Here is a 24165-nt window from a genome sequence, read left to right as displayed (position 1 = left end):
CTTGAGTTGACGATCACAAGAGCTATGCCATTCTCCAATGTATTACTAAAACAAAGTTACTTAAATTATTAATGGCAAATGTTATTTTGACTCATCATGTACAGAGGTTATTTCATTTCTATTTAACCGAAGTCAACGCAACTGTTCCGCGCATGAGTAACCCATCACCGTGAGATTGCCTCGATGCAAGCAACAGTATCTTGTTAATCACGCAGTAGACCAGGATGGTCGAACGTAGTCTGATGCCGCTGAAACTGAACAGATTTTAGGAGGGGTTCATTGTAGCCCTTTTCGACGCTGCGCGGCATCACGCATCGTACAAATGTGTCAAGTGTTTAATTTTCGTAAGGATCTTGCCATTGTCAATCATATTATATGGAAATATGCGACACAGAGTTCTGGGCCCACCACACTCATGAGAGCAGCCAGAAACTTGTCTGTCTGAAGAAGACCCCCCGCTATTGTGTGTGGTTTGGCGTGTAACCATTCACAGGTCTTTACGTCTTACGGACGTTTGCAAGAGCAGTGTGCACGCCCCGAAACTGTGTCATGTAGCTAAGCGGAAAAGAACTGCAGGAGGTTGTATGGACATCATTTCTCGGGTGATCGGTGGAAGTTTATTGTTACCCTTGGTGAAGTGTCGATTTACTTTAAGACTGTGGTTAAGTTCATACCATTATATACACACCTGTTGACGCCAAGGGCCGAAGGACGTTCTTCCGTCAATGTGCAGAGAGTTTTTCAAAACGGTTCATGGTTGTGGCTGGTTTCTCATACAGAGCAAACTGAGTTTCCGAAAGATGACGCGAAACGTCAAAATCAATGCTTTGTACTATCAGACTCATGTTCTGACTGAAATGCACCAGTATGAATACCAGCATTGTACGAACTAGACGTAAATCAGGTTGAACTGCATCCACACAAAGGATCCAGCCACATGGCGAAACATTGCTGGAATTCTATCGTCGTATGGACAGGAAGCTAAAAAATTTTGGCTACTTTCTTCTGTAACATCCCTACAGTCCAGATGTCAGGCCAATGAACTATTGCGCTTTTGGACTCCTAAAGCGGCGACTGTCCCATTATCGAGCCCAAACCGTTTCCGGCCTGTGGAAAGCATGTAAAGAGGAGTGGAATGCAATACACGTGGTCCATCTGCAACGCAGTCTCCTGCAATGGAAACTCTGATGCCGGGCAATAGTCAGTAGATGTGGCCTTCAGATCGAACACAACCGGTAGTAGAAATACAGCATTTCGTAGGTAAGTGGTAAGCTTAATATAAATATGGAAACTCCGATGCCGGGCAATAGTCAGTAGATGTGGCCTTCAGATCGAACACAACCGACGATGGAAACAATATTTCCTAGGTGAGTGCCACATTCAAATTCAGCTCAATATAAATGTATCAACCTCTCGTATTATGCCATTTGAAGCAATAAGTAAATACTCCGGTAGGAAAGATAAACATGTCAACGTTTATGGTGCTATCTGATTTAGCTTAACATAAATAACAGACTTTCTCTTCAATTCATAATATATTTTTCATAATAACGTAAGTTGAAAAGGCATGTACAGGATGCTATACTTCAACATTTAAAATAATATAGGTATAGCAGCCGCGCTTAAAACGTCCACTTCTAAGAATTCCCTCTATTCCGTGAGTACTTTGAAATTCCACTCGCACTGTTCTTCCTCACCATAAAATTGGCTTGTTTCTTCATGAATCTTGTTAGGCATTAAATTTAACTTTAAATGTTGTTGGCTCATGCAGTAGTAACCACGGTTATTATCATTATTTCTCTGAAAGATTATCATAACTCGCGGAGAGGCAACGTTATGAGCGCGGTTATTATAATAGTGGTGAGAGGATCTATGAAAATATCCTACTTCAGAACAAAATAAATGAAGCAAATTAATGAGAAAATATGAAATCTTTAAAGTGAATGATGTTTCACTAAGTAATTCTGTCAGAGACATATTAGAACATGCTGTATCGAGATAATTCCTCTTCCCGGGCAGTTGCCAATGCGAACTAGCAACAAATCCTACACAGCTAGACTCGCCGGCAAAAGAATGCATACTATTGAAACAAAACTTCTACTATGATGTCTGTATTATATATAAAAGATCAAACATTATAAAGTACCTTAAATCTACGAGGGCTATCCCAAAAGCAACACGTTTTGAAATAATAATAATAATAATAATAATAATAATAATAATAATAATAATAATAATAATAACACAACAATTATTAAAGGATTTCAATATAATAGTATCAACAGGGGTTGTCAAGGACGGATTTCTGGGGGTGGCAAAGAAAGATTGTATTCTTTTGTCATCGGGCTTTTGTGGCACTGATGTCTTACGTGGGGGGAGGGAAGGAAAGGGGCGAATCACTTAACATGTTTGGTTCGTACAAGCGTTATCGTTACGAAAGTTACCCAATATTAATAATATGTTATATTTAAGAGTAAAATAAGCACATATCATGAAACTAATGATTGATTTCTTTTTTCTCTTCATTACAGCATATCCAAATTGAATTCAAATTAAATGAAATATTTCAGTTTAACGTCCCATAACTATGCCCATTAAGCTAAGGGAGACGGGAGGAGGAGGATGCAATGAAGACAAAAGTAATGAAAAAACTAGATAAATCTGTCTTTCTGCGAAGACTACTGAAGAATCAGTAAGCAAGAGAGTGAAAATTGCAACATCGCTTTCTTTTTCAGCAGCTCAACTGGAAGGCCACCCTCAACTGGAAGGATTTGTTGAATTATCCATCCCATGTAACAAAGAAACACGTTTTTTTTTTTTTTTTTTTTTTTATGGTGTTCCGCTTTCTTTGAAGCCGCCTGGGGACAGTTTGAGCGATTTTACTTTAGTAGTCGCTCGGCGCCAAATTCGGGCTCTGTGGTGGGTGATCGAACACCTCCTATTCAAAACCATGCAAGAGCTCTCGGGTACGCTTAGCTGTGTGTGGACGTTCATTCATTATCCCATGTCCGTACACTTCACACAGTTTGCTATGGATTTCAATTGGCTTGTGGTCCTTTGTCAACAAAAACCAAATCACAGAATGTACCTCACAAGAGGCGGGATTTTCTATTGCAGCGCACATTGTAACATGTCACAGAAAGCGCAGTAAGAGAGTTACAGTTCTCATGCAACCACGGCTGGATGCATACTGAGTGTAGCAACGTTCTGACTCCAAGATGGCGACTCTAGCCCCGCTCACTGCCGCGATGGGCCAAAACGTCTGGTACTCTCTGGACAGTCCACGTGTGTAGACACTAGACCTCATACCAGCCAGCTACTTCGTGATCCTAACAAATTCAATATAATATTCTTCTTTCAAACTACTTTCTATTCTAATGTTGATATCAAAGTACAATAATATTTCACACTTAACACAAGATATCAGAAAAGAACTATAAAGAATGTTGTACCAAAAAATAATAATAATAAATTAAAAAATAAAAAAATAAAATAAAGAAGTTAATATAATTAAATCAATAATATTTACCTGAGTTATAGACTTCGATACCAGGAGGACGTGTATGAAAACTCAGTGCATACATTCTGCTTATCTTCTTAGATTTGAAGCGTAATTTGCACATATCATATCGTCGCAGATCTTCTGAACTGACTCCTACAAAATTCAGAATACCGAAGTTTTATCACACTTTCCCTGCTCTTACACAATACATACAACAGCGTATTTCAGTACAATCTTGTTAAAATTCATCTTGTATTAAAATTCATCTTGTAAATATAACATGCTTCATCATCAATATTTCAACACTAGACCATCAGTATATGTTTGAAATACAATACTTCACCCAATTTTGGTTCTTTCTATCTCTTTTAGTGTGTATCCAAAAAATTCATTTATTTTTAGGTTTTATGTCACATGTTTCTGTCCTTTAGGCTACGAAGGATGAAAACAAATACATGAATGGCCAATATACAACGCTAACGCCACTACCAGAAGTGGAACTCACGACAGTCTTGCAATCGCCAGCCCGAAGCCTTACAAGGTACATTTGCGAAGTGTCTCCTCGGGATTCGTGTAAAATTGATTCAAATGCAAAGTTCTCCGTGACCTAATGTGTATTGTACCACTTGTAGCGCCCATACCGGTAATTTGCATATGTATGGGCCTTTATATATCCATAATTCAATCATACACTACCTGTACTATATCGCTTGGACGCAAAATTGCTTTTAGTTTCTTTAGATGTAACTCGACATGAAAGTGGGCATATGTAAAACAAATTGGATCAAGTATTGCTTCTCTGACACATATTATCCACCCAGGCCGCCATCTTGGATCCGCCATATTGGATTCAACTTTCGGTTTTTCAAATGGGAATAGGTGCAAGTGATACATCAAATTCACATACAATTTTCTCGGAAATGCACTGGTGTAGTGAATTTTATTGTAGCTTGTATACCGTTTTAAAGGTATTGCATGCTAAATCCCTCCAGAATAGACATTGCAGAAAATAACTTCTAACTGGAAAAAATACTGTAGGTATATAAAAAAAACTCTTTACAACAATGGTGTCATAATCTTATTACATTTCTGTGAGTGATTATTACTTTCATGTTATACTGTAACAAGGAAGTATTGTATTACGGTCAAAATGCCTAATGTAAATCCAGATACGACCAGATTTGGGTGAAGATCTACCATTTCCGTATTTACGTCTGTGTGTCTGTATGTATATAGGTTCAGAGAATATTTCGTCAACGATAAATCACGTTAGAGATTACATATGCACAAGGGGTCCTGCACAACTTTCTACTTGGTTCAATATTTGTGACAGTGCCTGACTTTTAACATGCAATACCTTGTAAACGGTACACGCTACGGTAAAACTCACAACATAAATGAATTTCCGAGAAAATTGTACATAAATTTGATGTATCACTTGCACCTATTACCATTTCAAAAACCGAAAATTGAATCAAATATGACGGATCCAAGATGGCAGCCAGGTTGGGTAACATGCATCAGAGACGCAGTGCTTGATCCAATTTATATTGCATATGGTCACATTCATGTCCAGTTACAACTAAAGAAACTAAAATAAATTTTTTGTCCGAGCGTCATAGTAGTGTATGACTGAATTCCGGAGATATGAAAGCCTATGTATATGCAAATTACCGGCATAGGCCGCTAAAATTAGTACAATACACATTGCGTCGCGGAGAACTTAGCATTTGAATCAATTTTACACGAATTCCGAGAGACACTACGCGAATGTATCTTGTTAGATTACTCGACCATGCTAGCCGGCAGGTAAGGAAATCATTAGTGTTAAAATGTTTGTTTGTGTTCTACATTGTTTGTGGTGGACAACACTGTGTCCGTGGGTTCTCCCAGTTCCTCCCACAAACTAATTTTGCCAATTTCTTAAAAATCATTCACTATGAAAGGCATAATTGTGGATAAAGTTAAAAAGCTTATTTTATTTTTAAGGAGATCTCATCAAATCTCTTTTATACAGGGTGATTATAATTAAAGTAACACTTTCAAAAAGCTGAAAAAAAAGGAACGACAGGTCAAAATTACTTCAAATTTGAACTGAATATACTCGAAGGTGGGAAATAGTATGGCATAAGAACAAAAAAGTTCCAGAGTATATCAATAGACAGCGCTGTAAGCAGTCTCTATATACGGTTTTAGGCTAAGGATAATTAAAAACCGAATCATTATATGCTTTTTATGCAGTTTTTGGCCCAAAGACAATTAAAACTAAATCATTATGTGCTTTTTTATGCGATTTTCGGCCCAAGGATAATTATAAACCGATTTTTCCCGCCCAATGTGGTACGACCTTGCCGTGGTGGATAGGCTTTCCACTAACAGTGCCACAACTGTTGAATGACTTGGAAGTCATTTTGTCCGTCACAAAACCGAGACAATCATACACATTGAACAGTACGGTTGGTTTAATGCGTAACGCATGCCAAAGCCGTCGTATTTCCATTCAAAATGTCACTTGTAACCGAATCCAGTTTCGTTATGCCGTTTACAGCGCCATCTATTGATACACTTTGGAACTTTTTTTTCTTACGCCATACCGTTTCATCCCTTCTTCAAGTATATTCAGTTCAAATTTGAAGTCATTTTGACCAGAGGTTTTTTGTTTTCCAGCATTTTGAAAGTGTGACTTTAATTAATCACCCTGTATATTTAACCTGTCTGCTTATTTGTGTGCTGTCCGGGAGACCAAAGTCCAGAATGGTTTAATGGATCACCATCACTTTCGGCCAGGATGTTGAGGGAGGAAGTTAGGAAAAGAGTTCGTTGATAGAGGCAATCAATCTACCAGAAGTAATATAAATAAACCATTTCCGGTTTTAACGTTGATCACTATATAGCAAAATCAATTATAGATAGCGAAAAGTGGTTTCCTACAATCAATTAAACGTTCCAAGAATAATTTCCTCTTCACTCTAATCTCTCTTCTAAAATTGAAAGTGGTATAAATCTACTACTAACTAACTAACTAATTCTATGGCCTATGGAACCCGGAGGTTCAACACCGCGTTCACAAAAGCTCTCCACTGACTTCTATCCTTAGCTAACTGCATCCAGTTTCTACTTTGTATTCCTATCTCTGCGAGATCCATCTTAATATTGTCCTCCCATCTGCGCCTAGGTCTTCCTAATGGTCGTTTTCCGATGGGTCTTCGAGTCAAGACTTTGAAAGCGTTTCTACTTTCTTCCATTCTAGCTACATGACCTGCCCATCTAAGCCTCCTAGACTTGACGACCCTAACAATGTTGGGTAAACCGTATAAATTATGTAGTTCCTCGTTATGAAGTTTCCGCCATTCCTCATTCCCGTTCCTCTTGGATCCGAATATTCGTCTCAGGATCTTGTTCTCAAATACTTTCAGTCTATGTTCTTCCCTCAGAGTAAGCGACCATGTTTCGCAACCATACAGAACAACAGGCATGATTATCGTTTTATATATTTTAACTTCAAATTCCTCGACAGAATTCGCGACGACAAGAGATTTTGAACTGAATAGTAACACGAATTCCATGCTTTTAGTCGACATTTAATTTCTTCGTGAATATGATTTTCGTCTGTTAATATTGATCCTAGATATTTGAAACTATCCACTTTATCAAAAGTCTTATTTAATATTTTAACGCATCCATAATTTTGCTGTATTCCTGTCCCGACGCACTTCCATGTATTTAGTTTTCTCTGCATTTACTTCTAAGCCCATGTCCCTGCACGAGTTTAATAAGATCTCTGCATTTCTTTCTATTGTTCTCCTATTATCCCCTATTAAATTTACATCATCAGCATATGCCATAACCTGGTGAATACCGCTCAACTTCAGGCCCTGGTAGCTATCTTCGATTTTCCTTATGGTGTATTCCGGCACAAAGTTAAATAATAATGGCTACAACGCATCTCCTTGTTTCAGGCATAAATCTACTACTTTCGGTTTCAACAACACTGGGTCGATGCATAAGTTCATGCGGTTTTATTTTGGGTTGGTAAAAATGCGGCGTGAAGCGATTGTTTATCGTTATTCCGTTGTTTTACCGTAGTTTGGAGTTTGTGTGTTTTAAAACACATGATTTCTAGATTGTGAACATATTACTGTATATATTTTACACAAACTAATATGGAATGTCAAGTTGAGAAAAGTGGTCATTTAAGTCACATTTCACTCTTCTAGTTTAACAGAGGATCCAGTGCAGCAGAAGCTGCGAGAACAATTTGTGCAGTGTACGGGAATGAAGCAATTGCTGAAAGAACAGCATAGAAAAGCTTATCTTGATCAATGGCTAAGAGATTTCTTCCAGTTAAAACCAAAACTGTTCTACAGGCGAGGCATTGAATGCTACCTGAACGCTGGCAGGTCATAGTAGAGGTGAATACATTACTGAGTCGTTGTGAGTTAATGTGAGTGACAGTAAAATGTATGCAACGTATTGTTACACTCGTAGAATATGTTAATAGTATGTCTATGTTGTATTTGTATCTGAATTAACAGAACAGCAGAATACAAATAAAATATAAAATATAAGAACCGCACGAACTCATGCATAGACCCAATAATTGAGAATATATATCATACAAACTAAACACCTTCAAGTTGTGTACACGTGACACTGTTACTTCTTTGTAATATAGTATAGATTTGTAATATAGTAATATAATATACATGCAACATTCGATTATCATCTTTCAGAAAACTTGACTCACGGAGACATCTTGAATGACTGTGCTTTGCAAAGATTATAAGCAATTCTCAATTTGGTATTACTAAATAATCTGATATGATACATATTAAACATTAGCTAACACTGTACCCAACAGAAACATCCATATGCAAACCACACCATGGCTGTACCTATCAGAAACACCCACATGCAAACCACACCTCTGTACCCATCAGAAGCACCCACATGCAAACCATACCGTGGCTGTACCCAACAGAAACACCCACATGTAACCACACCGTGGCTGTACCCATCAGAAACACCTACATTGCAAATCACACCGTGGCTGTACCCAACAGAAATACCCACATGCACACAATATCGTGGCTGTACCCACCAGAAACACATTGCAAATCACACCGTGGCTGTTCTCATAAGAAAACACACTGCAAATCACACCATGGCTATATCCACCAGAAACACCTACATTGCAAATCACACCATGGCTGTACCACCAGAAATACCCATATTACAAATCATAACGTGACTATTCCCATCAGAAATACCCTCATTCCAAATCACACCGTAGCTATACCCGCCACAAACGTCCTCATTGCAAATCACACCATAACTGTACCCACCAGAAATACCCACATTTCAAATGACATCGTGGCTGTACCCTTCAGCTAAAAGAGACCGGGTTTCCATCAGAGTTCTCATATTTTCGTACAAGGAAACACTTCAACTTGTCAGCCATTTTCAGTCTTGTAAAAATTCCAATCGGTAAAGATTAAATCGCAAACGTTTTCGCAAAGTCTTCCACACAATTGGCAGTGGGATAATTCTTTGCTTGCTCTGATAACAAGATTCCTTTGGATTCGTGTGAAAACTGTCCGGATAAGTTTCACTGTTAAGACAGTCGGATGACTTCTGCTTACAGATGCAAACTCTTCCCTCAAAATAGTATGTGACAACAGGAACAATCTTCTCCAAATACTCTTCAAAAATTACAGTACATACTAACAAGTATGCTGGTTGACGTAAAATTCAAGATCACAAAACGCTCTCTTGCCTTCCTTTACAGTTTTCTCTCATAATATCCCTAGCGCCAGAATTGTGTAACTTCACAGAATTTTTACCAAACATTGAAAACTTTTCGTTTTTTATTTTATTTATTTTATTTTTTATTTATTTTTTTTATTGTATCAAAAGTCATTAAAACGTGGTTTCTGTATGTTTCTAATCAGGAAGCTCATTTATCACACCACGGTACTGTTTCTCTTATTACCATGCACAACCACCATTTTTTTGAAAAACAAAATAATTCTTTTGTTTCAAACACACATAAATTTTAAATAAGAATATTTTTCACCTGTAGCAAATCCAAAAGACTCTTTCGATTGCTCATGTCCTTTACAGTCTGCCGCCAAATATAGGAACATATCGTTTCCTAATTCTTCCATACTAATAGTTACGCTCGATCCTTGTGAACCAATAGTATTTATCATTGACTTGGGTAGAAGAGGTTTCCCTGTTTTTCCATTAAGCACCATTGTCTAAAAAAGAAAGCACAGAAGCACTAATAGTACATTTCTTACAAATCTACAAGTTTTATTTCTAGGTACCCGAATTCACAATGAAACAAAGCTATTTCAGGAGCTTTTCTTGAACTTTTAAATGATTTTTATAAATACTAGCTAGGTACTTACTTAGTACAGAATACAGGGCAAGTCAAAATGATGGACCCGATTTCAAAAATGTATTCTGTGAAATCTAATGAACATATATTACTATGAGACATGTGCTTCAAAGTTTAGTTTCCACTTTTTACCGCTAACAGTCAGTAAGAAAATGGCGTTGCCTGGAGAACAGAGATCTTTCTGTGTGCATGATTATCATGTAAACAAGTCTATGATTAGAGTGCAATGGATTTCAGGACCAAATATCGGAGAGATCCACCTACGAGAAAGGCCATACGTAAGTGATATGAACATTTCAGAGATTGGATGACTTTCGTGCCCGCATCATAGTACCCATTGGTGATATTGACTGAAACATGCTACAAAAGGTTTGGCACAAAAAGGACACCATGGTGCGAGTGATCTTTCTTTACGAATTCAATTTTATTCTACGTAGCAAGCCGGACAACACATTAACAGTTTATGAGTCAGTGATGACGAATGAACGCACAACTTGCCCTTGGTTTGCGAATACAGGGTGTCTACTAAAATTCCAAAATGAAATTTCGTGACTTTTTCGTGACCTTTTCTTTACCAAATCATAAAATTTTCTAACATTTTGAAGAGCGAATTTGGGTGCGAATTAGGCCGAATTTTCATCCATGCGATAGAAACATACTTTGCTTGAGATTTGGTAGCGTCTAAACCCGACCATAGACATTTTTGGTGGTAAATTTTGACGTTTTATAGAACAAAATTTTCCAATCTGTACTTACATTTGTACAGTTTAAAAAATCGTGACCCAAAAGCTAAATTTCGTGACTTTTTCGTGACTTTCATGACCGTTTTCTGATTTCGTGACTTTTTCGTGACATTCGTGACTGTCGTGACCGATAGACACCCTGGAATATCGTTCCAGTGACAGTATTATAAAATGCATCCTGTGGGAACCGTCCATCACCATGTTCAGATAAGCTCATCAGGAACACCGTGGGAGCGAACCTTCAGAAAAGTCTTCGCCATTGCAGACGAGTAACAAATTTACTTTTAATTTTAAAGATGCCACTATCATTCGGCGGCGCTGTGCAACCAATAAGGTGAAAAAGTTGGATTCATAGGTGACACATGAGCTGATACTCACCAACAAAAATCGACGTCTGGTGGTTGCAGTTCTCTGAGTGTAAGGAATAACCGAGGAAGTTTCTTGCACCTGATCGTCACTTGAGATCTGCTAGACAATCGTAAATAGTCAGGACAATATTTGGATCGTGATAACTGCCCTTCCATATATCGAAGGTGGTGTTGCTTATATGGTAGGAGTGTTCCATCATATTTTTCTCAGGCGCGGTGAAAGCATTAATACAGATCGTTACAATCCTGAACTCTGTGAAATGTACAAAAGGTTGTTCACTTTATATCCGTCCATTTTTGACGGGTACTCACCTTAAGAGATACTATGTCACCACCACCCACCATGTTCTATTCGACCCCCAGCATTGTGCACTACCACACGGCATCGTAATTTATATTGCAGCAAGCTCTGATACAGGACAGGCATGGGAATTCTGTCCCACTCCTCCCTGCAAGCTTTCAACAGACCATCAAGATGCGCGGGCGCCGATGCTGAAGACGTCGTTTCAACAGCCCACTTATTATACTATGTATTATTATAAATAGAGATTACTACTCACGTAGTTATTAATATTGGAATTAATTTTGGGAATTATAGGCATTACATGGAAGGAGAAAACTTATTGAAAGAGACCTTATTCAGGAAATACTAGACAATAGATATCACTGTGAATACTGCTTACATAATATATGTATAAGAGTGTCAATGTATAATATGAGAAATGGATCAAAGTTAGTTTCCTTGAATCCAATATCTGTAATTAGAAGAAGAATGGACAATTTTTTAATCTAATTTGAAACATCCATTTTTATTAGTACAAAAGCATACATTTTGAAGCTCGACAACTATTTCTGCCATTTTGACCATGTATCTATTTTAAGACTAAAAATATTTGATGTTAATTTGACAAGGAATTATTGTTTGATCCGATACCTATTTTATCATTATTTTCTATTGTTTCAGTAGGTAGGTTACATTGTATGCAATATGTGTTTATTTTTGCCTCATATGGTGCTGTACTTTTGTCATTAGACTGTTCATGGCACACAAATATACATTATTAATGTAGTAGTAGTAACAGTAGTAGTGGTAGTAGTAGTAATAGTGGTAGTAGTGATAGTAGTATTAATAGTAATATTAATAGTAAAATAATAGTAGTAGTAGAAATAGTAATAGTAGTAGTAGTAATAATAGCAGTAGTAGTAGTTGTAGTAGTAGTAATATTAGTATTAGTAGTAATAATAGTAGTAATATTAGTAGTAGTAATAATAATAATAGTGGTAGTAGTAATCGTAGTAATAGTAGCGTAATACTAGTAGTAGCAATAGTAGTAGTAGTGATAGTAGTGGTAATAATAGTTCAGTAATAGTAGTAATATTAGTAGTACTAATAGGGTAGTAGCAATAGTAATAGTGGTAGTAACAGTAATAGTAGTGGTGGTAATAGTAATATTAGTAGTGGTAGTAGTAACAGTAGTCGTAGTATTAGTAGTAGTAATAATAGTAGTATTAGTAATAGCAGTAGTAATATTGGAAGTAATAATAGTAGTAGTAGTAGTAGTAACAGTAGTTGTAGCACTATTAATAGTAGTAGTAGAAGAAGAAGACCACATAAGTTTTAAATTAACACCAATGTTCAATATTGATATTTAAAATACACTTTAAAATTGTGCTTCCTTACCTTGCAAAAATACAGAAAAACAATTGTTACTAGAATGTTACCATGGTAGTACTAACCTGAGAATAATAATAGATCGGATATCCTGGTCCTGTTTGGTATTGAACTAAGAAATCTGGTATCTCATCATCATCAAAATATCCCACAGAAGGTATACTGGAAGAAGAAATAACTAAGTAAGTTAGCCTACTATTACAGAAATTAATATTTGCACTTGTCTGAAACATACATGTGTAATCTGGGTTGTTACTTCTGATAATTCTTAGCTATAGACAGTATTTAAACTTGTTCACTTGTGTATCTTTGTAGAAAGATACTGACCATGAATGAATTACATAAATATTTTAGTATTTCCTGCAAGAACTCAAGACTCATCAGAGGAGTATTATAAGCAGCTATCACACGTTTAATAAATGAAAGAAATGTTTCAGTTTCCTCATAGTTAAATGGTTAGCATTAGAAATGAGATGAAATCTTTCAGTTTTACCTCCCATGGTTATGCCGGTTAGGCTAAAGGAGACGGTGATGATGAGAAATGAATGAAATGGTGGAATGAAGAAAGTGGGAGGAAACGGGAGAACCCCGAGAAAACCCAAGAGCACGGTGTTTGTCCACCACAAAGTCCACACGGCGCGAGCTGGGATCGAACCAGGGTCCCCAAGCACCGGAGGTGAACGCTGTACCACTGAGCCACCGCGCCCCCATGGTTAGCATTAGGGTCTTTGTAGCGACAGACTCGGTTCGACTCTCAATAGGAGCTCACACAATTGGATACTACGTTAAGCTGTAGTCCACACATCTTATATAACCTCGGAGACGACAAGGGGCGACGACTCAAAGCATGAAGACAAACCATGAAAGCAATGTTTTACAAGGGATGATCGATAATAAAGGTACAACGTATAACACTTTTATGTTATTCACTGTAACTTAACGCAAATTTATTTGTAGATTAATAACATGTCTGTCTTGGTGCAGGTTTGAAGATTTCGGATTCTGATGATGTATACCCGAGAAGCAGACATTAAAAATGACGATTCGTCTGGAAAATTGGTCAAAAGTAGAAGTGAGGTCAGTGGTGCGGTTCCTAGGGCGAAAACACTACATCTGCTGACATTCATATGATAGATTGTGGAGGTGTATGGTGAGTGTTACATTTCAAAGTAACATGTAGAGAAGTGGTGTCGTGCCTTCAAAGAGAGACCAATATTGTTAAAGACAACCCTGGACACAGCGGTAGACCTAATACTTCAAGCACTGACGTTACACTTGGAAAGACTAGAGCACCTTTTCTACAGCCCTGATCTAGCCCCAGAGAGCAGGGACTTTCATCTTTTCTCTGTTCTAAGGCGAATAATGGCTGGCCACCATTATCTGGCATGTGATTATGTCAAAACCGCTGCCCTACGGCGGGTCGAGAACTTGACGTGGATTTCTATGCAAATGGTATAGAAAACTTTATCTGCCGTTGTGATAAGCAGCTGAACAAAACTACTGTTGCGTGTCTACTGTTGAGTGCCCTATATCATCAAGTGTGTTGATCTTCCAGGTATGTCTTACACATGAGCTATAATAGGCTTTGTAACTTTTTTTTCGAACATCCGTCATATTACGTGGTATCAATACTAATAAAACATAGTACACTTATCCCTCGTTTTAACGGAATAAAAGGCTACAAAAGCGGTCCAATGATGCCGAATGTCCGTAATTTCCAACACTATATCTGCAGTGGCTAATAACCACAGTTATACTACGAAATACAAGTAGAAAAATATAGTATTGTACTTTTAATCAAGCATACAATTCCGATCTAACAGTGTGCAATATCTGGCACACAGTAAATAAACACTAAAAATACGGTAAATTCAATATTTTTAGTTTAAAATAAGGACTTTCAGACCGAACCGGCTACTCTAGACTTTGTTAGTTAAACAAAAACTTTGATTCGATGCATTGAAATGTTAGGAACAGCGCAAAGCTTCTCCGCTTCCATTGAAGAACTGTGTATGACCTACCTGTCTATCAATAACGTGGGGATAAGAAATATAAGGGTGCAGAATATTCAGTTTGCTAGATAATAGCTTGATACGAGCTATGTTGATCCAACAAAAATTTTCCGGAGACACTGAAATGGCTCACGAATCGATTTGACTTTCACTGCTGACAAGAATGATCGCCGTACTCTAAATACAACGAAAGACACAGTGGCTCAGCTGCAGAACACTCGCCTCTGAAGCAAGGGCTTCGTGATTCATCCTAGACCATGTGAGTTTGCGATAGAAAACATCATGTCCGTAGGTTTCTTCGGGGTTCTTCCCGTTTTCTTCCACATTCTCATTTCACTAATTATTTTCATAAGAATTCACTTTCATTAGTCACCCGTTTCCTTTAGCCTACAGGGCATAACGATCGGACGTTAAATTAAAGCTTCCTCTTTTTCTAGGCATAATGGAGAAATATTCAGTTTGGTGCCCTCTACAGATTTTATCAAGAAATGTAGCTGTTTAATCCTTGAACACGGAAAATTGATTAACTACTCAGGTAAAAATATAAGGTTCTTTATAGTACCACTTGGTTATTTTACATTGTATATTTAAGTTTTCTTACACAAATAAGCACTCGACAGTGTATAGAAAAAGCGATGTACAGGGTGGCCACGAAGTCCCGTTATCCCTGAAAATAAGTAATATAAACCACTAAATATAAGTAAATAACTACACGGAAAGAACTGGATGACATGAACAACAATGTTTTTGAGAAATTTTGTGATAGGAAACATCAAGTGTCCAAAGGATCAACCTGTCGACCGTCATCCTCATGGTAAAGGATAATACGCCGCCAGGTTCTGTGCGACATTTTGCGGAGCATTGCAGGTGTAACTTAAATGAAAGCTTGTTTCATGGTTTCTGTTAGTTCGGCAGTGGTATCGTAACAGTTTTGTGTAACGATGCCCTTTATGAACCCCATAGCAAATTAACACAACTAGTGAGGTCTGGGCTTTGTAGTAGCCAGGCAAGTGGTGCGGGCAGATCCGGACTACCACGACCAATCTAACGCCCAGAAAAGACTTCCGTAAGATATTCGCGTACGGCAAGGACATAATAGGAAGGTGCCCCATCATGCTGAAACCAACCAACATGTCTCTTTGATTCCGTGCTCCTCCAAGAGATGAACAAACCAGTTCTGCAACATGTCCAGGTATTGCTGGTGATTCACAAGAGCCATCGTTCACACAACCTAAACCAGGGATGCAAATAAGCAACAAAATTTTACTAGCCCAAGAAAAAAAAAAAAAAAAAAAAACTACTAGCCCACATCCCACAATAGAAATCATTTACTTAACCTTCGGTATGATATTAAATACTCGCCCGCGCCGATGAACTACTCGCCCCGGGCGAGTGGTTATTTGCATCCCTGACCTAAATCAATGAAAAACCTTATATTAGCATTTATAAAGGTAACGGGAAACTTACATTCGCATTTATCAAGGGGTAACGGGACATTTTGGCCACCGTGTACATTACGTCTTGAAGATTTCAAGTTGCAAAGACAGATTTGATTCTGGAGATTTTCAAAACAAGAATTTACGTACATAATATGATCTTTAATAAAATATTTTTTTTATTATTATTATTAATGAATTACTGCACACTTCTCAGAGTTATGTATCAATATTACTAAATATTCCGTTATGCCTTGGCGCTCACTTAGCTTATCCAAAAATAATACGACACAAATTGCAATATGTAAACATTCTATGAGTGAAGATTTATATAATGTACACGCAAACATAATAAGACACAAATTATTATAAGTAAACGTTCTATGTGTGAAAATTTATATAATATACTCGCAATATCATATTTATGCCACATGGAACATTACTAATTCAAACAGTGTAGTCATTTGCAGATGAATGAACAAAAACCATACAGGACATAAAATCCTGTGAATCCAAATAGCGCGCGAGGTTTCGCGTTCAAATACAGCATTGTGAGATAAATGATAAGGAGTTTAATTTTCTAGTGTTAATACAGCATCGTGAGATAACTGACGAGGATCTAAATCTTCGAGTATTAATACAGCATTGCGAGATAACTGATGAACTTACTTTTCGGTTGTTAATACAGCATTGTGAGATAAAAGATGGGAGCTAAATTTTCGGGTGTTACTATAGTATGGTAACTTTTCGGATTCTAGTACAGCACTTTGAAATAACTGATAAGAAGCTAACTTTCCAGATGTTAATACAGCATTGTGAAATAACTGACGAGGAATTAAATTTCGGGAGTTAATACAGCACTTAGAGATAACTGATAACGGTTACATTCTTGGGTGTTAATACAGAATGGTTCGATAAATAATGAGGAGTTAAATTGTCTAGTGTTAATACAGCATAATAAGATAACACATTGCGAGATAACTGATCAGGAAATAACTTTTCGGGTATTAATACGGCATTGTGAGATAAATAATAGGGAGCTTACTTTTCGGGTATTAATACGGCATTATGAGATGAATGATAAGTTAAAATTTTTCTGGTGTTAATACAGCATGGTGAGATAACTGGCCAGAATCTAAATCTTTGAGTATTAATACAGCATTGGAAGATAACTAATAACCTAAACTTATCGAACGTTAATACAACACTGTGTGAGAACTGATGACGAGCTATCTTTTTGGGTGTTAATACGATACTTACAGATAACTGGTAACGAGTTAAATTTTCGGGTGTTAATATAGCATTGTGTATTAACTGGTGAGGAGCTTAATTTTGGGGTGTTAATAATACTGCATTGAGAGATACCCAATGACGAGCTAAATATTCAGGTCTTAAGACACAATTGTGTGTGAGAGCTAATGAGGAGCTAACTTTTCGAGGTCTAGTACAGCATTTAAAAATAACTGACAAGGAGATAACTTTTCGAGTGTTAATAGAGCATTGTGAGATAACTGACGAGAATCTAAATTTTCAGGTGCTAATACAGCACTGTGTGAGATAACTAATGAGAATCTAAATTTTTAGGTGTTAATACAGCACTGTGTGAGAATTGATGAAGAGATAACTTTACGAGTTTTAATATGGCATTGTTAAATAACTGACTAGGAATCAAATTTTTAGGTGTTAATACAACATTTAAATGTAACTGATAACGAGTTAAATTTTCTGGTGTTAATACAGCATTGTGAAATAACTGGTGAGGAGCTTAATTTTGGGATGTTAATAATACTTTAATAATACTGTATTGTGAGATAACCGATTAGGAGCTAAATTTTCAGGTGTTAATACAGCACTATGTGAGAACTGAAAAAGAGCTAACTTTTCGGGTTCTAGTACAGCTTTTTGAAATAATTAATAAGGAGCTCAATTTTCGGATGTTAATACAGCATTGTGAGATAAATGATGAGAAGTTACGTTTTCATGTGTTAATGTAGCACTGTGAAATAACTAATAAGGAATTAAATTTTCGGGTGATATTATTGCACTTAGAAATAACTGATAAAGGTTAAATTCCTGGGTGTTAATACAGCATTGTGAGATAAATGATCAGTTAAATTTTCTGGTGTTAGTACAGTATGGTGAGATAATACGAGAATTTAAATCTTCGAATACTAATACAGCATTGCGAGATAACTGATGAGCTAATTTTTCAGGTGTTATTACAGCTTTCTAAGATAAAAGATGGGGAGATAAATTTTCAGTTGTTAATACAGCATGTGAGATAAATGATGATGAGTTATATTTTCTGGTATTTATACAGCATGGTGAGATAACTGACGAGGCTCTAAATTTTCGTGTATTAACACAGCACTACGAGATATCTGATGAGCTAACTTTTCCGGCTCTGCGTTTTGATTATAACTGAAAACGAGCTAAATTTTTGAGTGTTAATACAGCATTGTGAGATAAATGATGAGAAACTAACATTTCGAGTGCTAATACAGCACTTAGAGATAACTGATAAAGGTTAAATTCTTGGGTGTAGATTTAGAATTGTGAGATAAATGATAAGAAGTTAAATTTCTTGATGTTAATACAGCATGATGACATAACTGACAAGGATCTAACTCTTCGAGTACTAATACAGCATTGCAACATAACTGATGAGAAGATAACTTTTAGGGTGTTAATACAGCATGGTGAGATAACTGACGAGGATTCAAATTTTCGTGTATTAATACAGCATTGCGAGATAATAATGAGTTAAATTTTCGGGTGTAATACACCACTGTATGTGAACTGGAGGAGCTAACTTTTTGGTTGCTAATACAGCATTGTAAAATAATTGGTGAGAAACTTAATTTTTGGGTGTTAACAATACAGCACTGTGTCTTAACTGACGAGGATCTAATATTAATACAGCATTGCAAGATAGCTGATGAGCTAACAGGTGTCATTACAGCATTGTAAGATAAAGGATAGAAAGCTAAATTTTCAGATGTTAATACTGTATGGCAACTTTCGGGGTTCTTGTACAGCATTTTGAAATGATTGATAAGGAGCTAACTTTTCGGGTGTTAATACAGCATTGTGAGTAACTGATAAGAGCTAAATTTTCGGAAATTAATACAACACTTAGAGATAACTGTTAAAGGTTAAATTTTTGTTTATTAATACGGCATGGTAAGATACATGATGAGGAGTTAAATTTTTAGTGTCAATACAGTATGATGAGATAACTGACGAGGATCTAAATCTTCGAGTACTAATACAGCATTGCGAGTTAAGTGATGAGGAGCTACCTTTTCGGATGTTAATACAGCATTGTAAGATAAATGATTGGGAGATAAATCTTCAGTGTTAATACAGCATGGAGAGATAAATGATGAGGAGTTAAATTTTCTGTGTTAATACAGCATGGTGAGACAACTGATGAGGGTCTAAATTTTCGAGTATTAATACAGCATTACGAGATAATTGATAACGAGTTAAATTATAGGATGTTAATACAACACTTAAAGATAACTGATAACGTTTAAATTTTTGGTGTTAATATATCATAGTGAGACAATTGATGAGGAGCTTTTTTTAATACAGGATAATACAGCACTGCAAAATAACTAATGAAGAGTTAAATTTTCTGGTGTTATTAAAGTAGTGTGAGGTAACTAAGGAGCTAATTGAGAGACTGTACTGTAGGGCTGAAGTAATAGCAATAGTAATCAATATGTTGACCAATGACCCAGTTTAAGGTGCATTGCTTAACTGCAAAGTTCTTCATGGACTGGAAAGATTACAGCTTATTTTATACAGAAAAGTAAATTACGCTGAAGAACAAGAGAGTTCTAAATAAAACAACAACAATAATACTTATAATCAGTGCTATTTTCCTAGACAAAAAATGTGACGGTACTCACCAATACTGGTATTCTACGCATTCTGATTGTTTGAGGAGAAAAGCGTCAAAATGTAAACAAGTGGAGAAACAATAATTCTACTGACAGATTTCTGTAATCCCTGAACATTCTTTATACTTCTGAGCTTTCAACTCTCCCCTGAAAAGCTCGGAAGTATAAAGAATATTCAAGAATTACAGAAATTTGTACGTAGAATGATAGTCAGAATTCCTTAACGTGGTTTTACATTGTCTCAGGTGGACTAAATTAGCATGCGCTGCTATGTATTAATATAGGGTGTCCCAAAATTCACGCAAGAAGCAATTTTGATAGACAACACAGTTTATAATTTAAAATTGTAAATTTTTATTGATTCATAAAGTAAACAGTATGGGGTTATGTATGGAATAGCATATCGGGTAAATGGCCTACACGGTTTTTCTGGCACGTACACACTCTTTTGTTGAAATTTTCCATGACCATTTTTGCATAAACGTGGCTGGATTTCGTTGATACAGTCTCAATTTGCTCTTTCAAGGCGTGGATAGTCGTGAGCTTGTTGGCATAAACATAAACTATAAAAAAAAGTCCAAAGGCGTTAAATCGTATGATTTATTAATTTATTCATACTAGGTTTCAGATACAACACTAGGTCATTTTACACTGAAACATTTTAATTTATGTAACATAACAATAGAATAATAATTTGAGCTAAAGATGGTATACAGCAACTTGGCAACATTACAAAGATAGCTTAGTTATACAGGATTTGAAAGTAAACTCATTAGAAAACACGTCAACAGTTTCTGGTAACTGATTATACGTACTAACAATTCGGTTTAGAAGGGACCTTTGGACAATATTTACTCTCGCAGCTCGAGTGTAAAAGAAATTACTGGATTGTGTTGTTCTAGCGGGTACGCGAAAATTGATCTGACTTAATCACATAATAGATGGCCATTTACAATTTTATGCAAAAATATTAGGTCAGAAAGTTTGTTTCTCACTAGGGGAGGCTTGGTATTGAGGGATTTTATAACGCCATTTTTTTTGGAAAAGTTCGGAGGTGAGGTACTCAGTAGGATACAAATTAATTACAGAATTTAATTTTCTTTAGAAGAGTAGGGCAGACCATACACCAGATAGGAGAATAGTACTCAATAAAAGGAGCGACATATGACATGCAGAACAAGCTTAAGGGATTAGAATGTTTTATGTTTTATGATTAACAAGGTCATCAAGAGGAAAATGAGCCTCATCGCTGAAGATGATTTTGTTCGAAAATTCAGCATCCACTTGTTCTAGAGTCCATTCAACAAACTCTTTTCGCTATGCGTAGTCAGTAAGCTTCAGTTCTTGAGCCACTTGAACTTTGTAGGCATGAAGATGCAAATCTTTCGTGAGAATACGCTGTTGAGAGCTTCTAGAAATGTTCAACTCTTGACCGCGGTGCCGAATGAATGTGTCTGGATACTCAGCAACATTTCCATGAACCGTTTCGATGTTTTGTGTTGATCGACTAGTTGAAGGACGGCCAGAGTGTTTAAGATCACAAAATGATCCACTCTCCCTAATTTTTTTACTTAATCTCTTCACAGTTGATGAAGTTAAATCACTGTCCTGACCATATCTTGTACGAAAATTGAGAACTGTAACTGCCAAACCTTCATTATTTTAAAAATACTGCTTAACAATGAAAAGGCGTTGTTCCTACGTGTAGTACTTCATTTTTAATAATCCTAAACTGTCAGCTGCCACGTTCTATTTTTTCCGTTGGCAATCTCTTACCACACAAACGGAGCAAAATTCAAATCTTGTGAGAGTTTTGGGATACCCATTAGTATTATCTAATATAATATATTGTTTTTCCAGTCTTTAAATCGATGTAAATTTAAAGATTCATTTCGAAAACATAAACATTTAAAAAGCAGGAAGAAAAATCGAAAAAAAAAAAAAACAGAATAAAGATACCAGTACTGCGTATTGTTGCTACCGACAGAGAAAGCACTGCTTATAATAATTGATTTTAGTTATTTTTTAATTATATATTTCACGATAACTTAAGAAGTACATGTATTATAAGAGAAGAAAAGAGGAACATACTTGAGACTCTCTGACGATGGAAAAGTGTAATTCCACAAGACCTGAAAATTCCTTCCATCAAAGGCCACGACGGATGAATTGAACAATGCCATTATAATATCTTCAGTACCATCCAAATTAATATCGGCTAATACAGCTGCAGAGAAAATTCCTTTGAAACCATCTGTGTAAATAGGCTTTGCCTACGAAATAGAAATAGAAAATGAAAAGAATCGAAAAGATAACGAACTTATAATTAGTAATAGAATGCACTAAATAAAATTTGCACATAATGTATGATTCACTTGATATTTGACGCTTATATTTCGATTAAGATTTTTCCCTTATCACATATAAATATATAGAAAAGACACTATTCTATATGAGTAAGAGTTTACAACCTAACATCTTTCTTCTTCTTCTTCTTCTATAATAATAATAATAATAATAATAATAATAATAATAATAATAATAATAATAATAATTATTATTATTATTATTATTATTATTATTATTATTATTATTATTATTACAGTAGAACCCCTCTCGTTTGCCCTCGGCTGGTCTCTCTTTCCGGTTGGTCCGAACGTGCTCGAGCCGAACTTGCTCCGAGTCGTCGTTGACTCATGAGGTCCATTGTCGTTTACTCCCATCGCGGCATTGTTATTTACTTGCTGTTACCGCATATCTGCTTTAGTTTCCATCATTTCTTGTTTCTTTCGTTATGCGTGTTTTCTGTACTGTATTGTGCGGTTTTTGGTGCTTATTGTTCGTTTGTTTTTACTGTAGCATACAATACAGTCATTTTTGAGCTTAGAGATTATTCATTTTAATTCGTATTTTTCTGTATTTTTTGATAATCCGACCTTTTTTTGCGTCCTGACCATAACCCCAGTCCCAAAGGGACGGATTACAAGGTTCTACTGTCTTATTATTAATATTTTTTCTTGTACTACTCTACTATTACCTAGGTACTACCACCACCACCTACTCACCAAACTAAGATATTAAAGTGATTAGCAACGCTTCATTAAGAGACGTATTGCAGAATTTGCATGAAAGTGTACATTAATGGAAGATACTATTTCAGATTTTACGTGGGTGTTTAAGAAGGTAATGCTTCCAAAGCCCGCTACTTGGCCTAAGCTATAGAATATCACTTGTTTCACCTTCCTATCTCTTCTCGTTCCAGAGTAATAGACCAATACATAGCATCCAGTGGTGACGCCCGGTTGAAACAGCGGGCTGTCACTAAATTTCTGACTGGAAGGTTGTGCGGCCGGGAACATTCACCACCGACGGCGAGTCGTAGATACACCATTACGACCCGGAAACAAAGCGGCAGTCGATGGAGTACCGCCACACGTCCTCTCCTGCGTCAAAACTTCAAGGTTGTCCCATCTGCTGGCAAAGTGTTGTTGAAATTTTACCTCATCCTGCTTATAGTCCCGATCTTGCGCCCTCCGACTTTTGGCTCTTCCCCAAACTTAAGGATCACCTCAAGGTCCAACGCTAAAGTTGGGACGCGGAGGTGGAAGCAGCAGTTCAGCAATGGTGATGTCAGCAGCCACCACAATTCTTTGCCGACAGCATGAAAAACCTTGTTTCGCGTTGGCGTAAGTGTGTTGTCCGTAATGAGGACTATGTTGAAAAATAATGCCACTATTTGTAGCTGACAGTGCAAGCCTTCCACTGATATCTGTATCGGTGCTATCTGTCAAACACAAATAAAGATATCACCTTGGAGGCATTACTTTCTCAATCACCCTCGTATATCTATAAATATGTAAGCTTTCCACTGATAACTGTATCGGTGCTATCTGTCAAACATAAATAAAGGTATCAACTTGGAGGCATTAGTTTCTGAATCACCCTCGTATATCTGTGAATATGTAAGCTTTCCACTGATAACTGTATCGGTGCTATCTGTCAAACATAAATAAAGGTATCAACTTGGAGGCATTAGTTTCTGAATCACCATCGTATATCTATGAATATGTAAGCTTTCCACTGATACCTGTATCGGTGATATCTGTAAAACACAAATAAAT

The 24165-nt window shown here is 36.6% G+C and overlaps 1 protein-coding gene across 2 annotated transcripts in view; it reads right to left on the bottom strand.

Moving 5' to 3' along the window:
- LOC145660679 (uncharacterized) overlaps positions 1-24165 on the bottom strand; it is a 118149-nt gene that overhangs the window by 32903 nt on the left and 61081 nt on the right. For both annotated transcript variants that reach the window (XM_081726015.1, XM_081726016.1), the window contains exons 8-11: positions 22136-22317; positions 12754-12850; positions 9579-9762; positions 3530-3655 (exon numbers count right to left, since the gene is read on the bottom strand). In XM_081726015.1, coding sequence (XP_081582141.1) covers positions 3530-3655; positions 9579-9762; positions 12754-12850; positions 22136-22317 — 589 coding nt within the window. The remainder of the gene's footprint in view (positions 1-3529; positions 3656-9578; positions 9763-12753; positions 12851-22135; positions 22318-24165) is intronic.

Source organism: Thermobia domestica, chromosome 9 (assembly GCF_964235325.1).
Source record: "Thermobia domestica chromosome 9, izTheDome1.hap1.1, whole genome shotgun sequence".
Lineage (NCBI taxonomy): Eukaryota > Metazoa > Arthropoda > Insecta > Zygentoma > Lepismatidae > Thermobia > Thermobia domestica.
Note: the sequence above shows the minus strand (reverse complement) of the source record. Positions and strands in the feature narration are given on the sequence as shown.